General features: G+C 36.0%; 1 protein-coding gene across 2 annotated transcripts; it reads left to right on the forward strand.

The window, feature by feature from the left end:
- Positions 1-259: 259 nt before the first annotated feature.
- On the forward strand, positions 260-4,242 carry LOC139159292 (uncharacterized). Of its 2 annotated transcripts, none has more exons than XM_070736619.1 (3): positions 260-369; positions 2,310-3,520; positions 3,765-4,242. In XM_070736619.1, exons 2-3 carry the CDS (start codon positions 2,318-2,320, stop codon positions 3,894-3,896), a joined length of 1,335 nt encoding a protein of 444 aa, XP_070592720.1. In that variant the 5' UTR covers positions 260-369; positions 2,310-2,317; the 3' UTR covers positions 3,897-4,242. The 2 variants fall into 2 exon arrangements, with proteins under 2 accessions (XP_070592720.1, XP_070592726.1); XM_070736625.1 differs by having other exon boundaries at positions 282-369; positions 2,310-3,274.
- Positions 4,243-5,298: the final 1,056 nt, after the last annotated feature.

Genomic DNA, 5,298 nt, shown 5'->3' on the forward strand with positions numbered 1-5,298 from the left:
CTTCAGTTTGAGTTGCAACTCTTTGTATCAAATGTGAAGTCTAAAAAGGACTCCTATCTTCCTTGATATCTAGTAGAATTAATATTTCTACCCTTCCTAATTTTTTCTTGTTAATGCAATTGCATTTCTGCATTTCTGAAGGTTGTTCTCCATGGTTGATGACTCATAACAGAAAGGCTACAATAAGTTTCTCTCCTGGCCGTGAGCCCTGAGAACAAGTTCTAACATGCTGTGTCCATGGCAAACATTGTTTGTCTTCCTCCTTCCGCTCAATAAAATGTAACCAGGTTCTGTTTCCAGTAGATGGGCACTGCATCCTGAGGTGATAAGGTCTGAACTTCAGAGAATAAAGTGAAACATAAAAGAAAAGTAAGTGTACTTTTCGTAGAAATGGAAGGGTCAGAGAATAGCCTCTTGTTAGGCACCCCTCAAAAAGCTTTCCTTTACATCGTGATATGTAATGTATTACAGTTGTGTGTTGCAGCTTGTAGATTACAATGGGTAGAGAAGTAATTTGGTTAAGTTATTCCTGTAAAAATTGAAGCTGCAATACTTAGAAAAAGGATGTACCGGTATTTATTTATAACCTAAAGACCACTTTGTCAGATGTACACAATACTGAACTCAAGTTGTTCATACATAAGGTGACCAATATTTTTACAATGAAAAGGAGGACAAAAAATTTTAAGAAAAAAGTACAACGCAAATAAATGAAACATTTATGTCATTATGAATAAATAAAATTAGTAATTAAAACTAAATCTTTAATAACAAAAGCCACAAAACTTTACTAAATCTATATTTAAATTATATATTATAAATTATATATTATATATTAAATTAAATTATTGCTTCTTCATTGCTTATTTGACCCCTATGACAATCATTAAGTGTTGTACCACATGATTCTTGACAAATGTATATTTTATTTTATGTACGCTGAGAGCATATGCACCAAGACAAATTCCTTGTGTGTCCAATCACACTTGGCCAATAAAAATTCTATTCTATTCTATTCTATTCTAGTTTACACTTGTGTTGAAAACAGGGTTGTATAAAATCGAATTAATGAATTAATAAAATGTGCATTGCACTTACCTTTGTACTTATAATATTACATTGTATTTATAATATTCACTGAGAAAGAAATGGTTTCGTATTTCTATTAGAAGTAAACACAAAGTATAATATAGAGGCAATGGTGGCAGATAAGTGCGAGACACGTGAAGTTCTCTTGTGCCCTGTGCATGCGTTTCATAATCACGACTTTCTGAACTGTACCGTCACATGAGGAGTAACAGTTCGGTACGACATCTCTGAATACAGAGATTAACAGACTAGTTTTAAAATATCGAAAAGGAGGACAGGTAGGAGGACACTTTTCGAGGCAGGACAGAAGCTACAAAAGAAGGACTGTCCTGTCCTCCCTAAAGGATGATTGGTCACCTTATTCATACATGCACATGTGAAGAGTAATGGGAATTATGCAAAATGTTGGTATAGACAAAAATATTTAGCAATGACTTTCATAAACAACACATTTGGGATTTTTGCCTCTTGTCAAGACATATTTACATTTTATAAAAATGTAATCCAGTACTGTATATATATGGACTAATTTTTAAATAGGTATAAGATTCCTTGTTTTGTTTTTTTTAAGGAGGATTTTTCAGTGGGGGGGAAGGGAAGTTATCCCGATTATTCAAGAGGGAAAAAATGAGGTTTTGTGGGTGTATGCCATAAACCTTGCTCAGTACATAAGTGCACCAGTGCCTTATTTATTTATCTATCTATCTATCTATCTATCTATCTATCTATCTATCTATCTATCTATCTATCTATCTATTTATTGGATTTGTATGCTGCCCCTCTCTGTAGACTCGGGGCGGCTAACAACAGTGATAAAAACAGCATGTGACAATCCAATATTAAAACAACTAAAAAAAAACCCTTATTATAAAACCAAACATACAAACATACCATGCATAAATTGTAAAGGCCCTAGGGGGAAAGAGTATCTCAGTTCCCCCATACCTGACGACAGAGGTGGGTTTTAAGGAGCTTACGAAAGGCGAGGAGGGTGGGGGCAATTCTAATCTATGGGGGGAGTTGGTCCCAGAGGGCCAGGGCCGCCACAGAGAAGGCTCTTCTCCTGTCCTAATATTTCTCTTTTACTAGTATCATGCATATAAATTATATCTTTGTATACCACAAAAACATACTCGACAAAACAAAACAAAATAAATAAAAATAAATAAATAAAAGTGATATTTTTTTCCCTTCAACAATTTTCCTTTCTCCTTTCTCAGATTTGCCTATGGCACCTGTGGAAGCCCTATATAACATTCTTCAGGAGGAGATCCAGGCCTTTGAGAAGCACATAAGAAGCTGCCAGCAGGCTTTTGACATACACACTCTTTACAATGTCTTGTTGCTACTGCTCCAGGAAGGTGATGGTGTAGTAGTAGAGATTCACAGTCTCGAGCAGCTGGAAAAGCTTGTGGAGTCCAAGGAATGTAACAGAGAGGATGTTGTGAGAATTACAGTTAGTGAGGACAAATCCGACATCGCCAGCTACATTTCTTGGTTTGTCTCTTATGTGAGCTACCTAGGTTCTTTGAAAGAAGAGTTTGATGCCAAAGTTGTGTTTCCTTTGTGCGAGAACCTCTATGTTAATGATGACTCCCTGGATGGGTTGCCTTTAAGATTCATGAAAGGCCTCAGGCCTCATCCCACAGTGTCAATAGCACACACAGCTAGGCAGTTGTTTGCCCTCAGAAGGAAATGGGCCTTGCTCATGAAAAAGGACTCGATCTGCGAGCAAACCTTCCACCCCCAGAGCCGCCTTGATCTGCAGGGTTTTACGTACATCCATCCCTTTGTGAAGATCTTGAGGTTAGTCCCAGATCTTTTCCATAAGAGCTTAGCAGCTGCTGAGCTTACTAAGCAGTGGGTGAAATACCATGCCAGTCGGCATAGCTCCCACTCAGAGCATTCACATCCGGTCCTCATCCGGAGGTGTGATGACATAAGACTGATGAAAGGCAGTCTGACCCATCCCTGGCATGAGACATCCCTTTCCCAGTCTGGACTACCTCTAAACCATCATGACTGTAGGAAGACCTCGCCACCATTCAACAATAAAAATAATATGGACGTGTATAAGGCAACAATTATCCAGGAAAGACACCAGCTTCAGGAGACCTATGGAGAGCTCCTGTCCTTGCTCTGGCGGGAGGAACGTTCTTGGATACTGGAAGGAGAGATTCAGGAGGTAAACCAGAGGATTTCGGATCTGCACCTGCAGCAAGAGGCCAAGGAAAGCGAACTAGAAGCCCTTGAGCAGCAACTCAAGGAAGGCAACTGGAACGTGTCTAGAGCACAGCGCCACAGAAACCTCTGTGATCTGAATACGTTACAGAGACAGCTTAGGCTGGAGAAGTACCGCAAGAACCTCTTGCAGGGAGATTGGCTACTAGAGTTGGCGGTCAGGCCAATCCTTATACGACCAATTCATACAGTAAGAATCTAGGTTAATAAAGTTGTGGATCATCAAGGATGGTCACAGTTCTACCAGCTCTGGAACTTACTGTATTTGGCGGGAATAGAGGCATTTTCATAATGCATTGATGACCTTGTGTCAAAGAATGGAGGAAACGAATCCCTTTGGTTAGGTGTGGCTGTTAGGCAAAAGGGGTTCTTCTGGATTACTTAATTCTGCTATCATGTGAATGATTCATGCCATTTTTTTTTTTGCCTTCCAGCTGCAGGAACGCTGCCAGAAACTTATGAGTTTTTTGCAGGCCGAGGAAGAGATTCAACATGATCTCCCGCCAGCTGATAGAATTGATTCACACGCTTCCTGCAATCCCAACATATTGAGTTCTTGTCCTTGAGAATGAAGAGTGCTCTAGCCTATAGTGATACTGTTAATGTAAATTTGGTTTCAGGGGAAATTTCCCATCTTACTTATGCTACATAATATAATCATCTCAGTCTAGCTTTGTAAGCTGTATTGAATTGTGTTTTATTAAGGGTTGCCCTTGATGACTGTCTGGAAGCTACAGCTGATGCAGACTTAGTAATGCATGCAGCCCCTATCAAGGATGTAGATAACGTAATGCTAGACTATATTTTAAAAAGTCCACTCAATGACTAATGGTGAAAGATGCTAGAAGTTATAATTCAATAACAACTTAGTGTTTCTCACCCCAGATAAAATAATTTATGTGCCTGTAGTAATTCATTGTTGGTATCTTTAATACTTTGGAATAGAAGAAAGTGTATATGATTACTGACCAAAATATCTTATCATGAACTCTTGCTTATTGGAGAGTGAACCCAGATTTCTCATGTCATGGAAAAACCTACTGCTTTAGCTACAGGTGTTCCAGATTGCAACTGTAACTGAACCCAAAATTTCTGTTGCTAAGCAAGTCAGTTGTTAGGTGAATTTTGCCATTTTAGATCTTTCCTGCCACAATTATTAAGTGAATCACTGCAGTTGTTAAGTTAGTAATATCGAAAGGCTTTAAAAACACTGCTTTGCTGGCAGGTCCGGAGCTGTTGAGTGACAACATTCTGCTCTGGCCAGTAGGAATGAATGAATGGATGGATGGATGTTTTTTAATATTAATATTACATTTTGTACTTTTGTTTTGTTCTGGTATGCCGCCCCGAGTCCATTGGGAGATGGGCGGGTTATAAATTGAATGAATGAAAGAAAGAATGAATGAATGAATGAATAAATAAAAAATAAAATAAAATAAAATAAAATAATAAAATAATAAAATAATAAAGTAAAATAATAAAATAAAATAAAATAAATAAAATAAATAAAATAAATAAAATAAATAAAATAAATAAAATAAATAAAATAAATAAAATAAATAAAATAAATAAAATAAATAAAATAAATAAAATAAATAAAATAAATAAAATAAATAAAATAAATAAAATAAATAAAATAAATAAAATAAATAAAATAAATAAAATAAATAAAATAAATAAAATAAATAAAATAAATAAAATAAATAAAATAAATAAAATAAATAAAATAAAATAAAATAATATAAAATAATATAAAATAAAGTAAATAAAATATGGTTGTTAAGGTGAATCTTGCTTCCCCTTTGACTATACAGTGGTACCTCTACTTAAGAACTTAATTTGTTCCGTGACCAGGTTCTTAAGTAGAAAAGTTTGTAAGTAGAAGCAATTTTTCCCATAGGAATCAATGTAAAAGCAAATAATGCGTGCAAACCCATTAGGAAAGAAATAAAAGCCCAGAATTTGGGT

The sequence above is a fragment of the Erythrolamprus reginae genome, chromosome 1 (assembly GCF_031021105.1).
Source record: "Erythrolamprus reginae isolate rEryReg1 chromosome 1, rEryReg1.hap1, whole genome shotgun sequence".
In the NCBI taxonomy this organism is placed as follows: domain Eukaryota; kingdom Metazoa; phylum Chordata; class Lepidosauria; order Squamata; family Dipsadidae; genus Erythrolamprus; species Erythrolamprus reginae.

Coding starts and splice junctions, on each gene's coding strand:
- LOC139159292 (XM_070736619.1), top strand. CDS start 2,318: ATGGCACCTGTGGAAGCCCTATATAACATTCTTCAGGAGGAGATCCAG. Junction 3,521..3,764: donor TTATACGACCAATTCATACA/GTAAGAATCTAG, acceptor TTTGCCTTCCAG/CTGCAGGAACGCTGCCAGAA.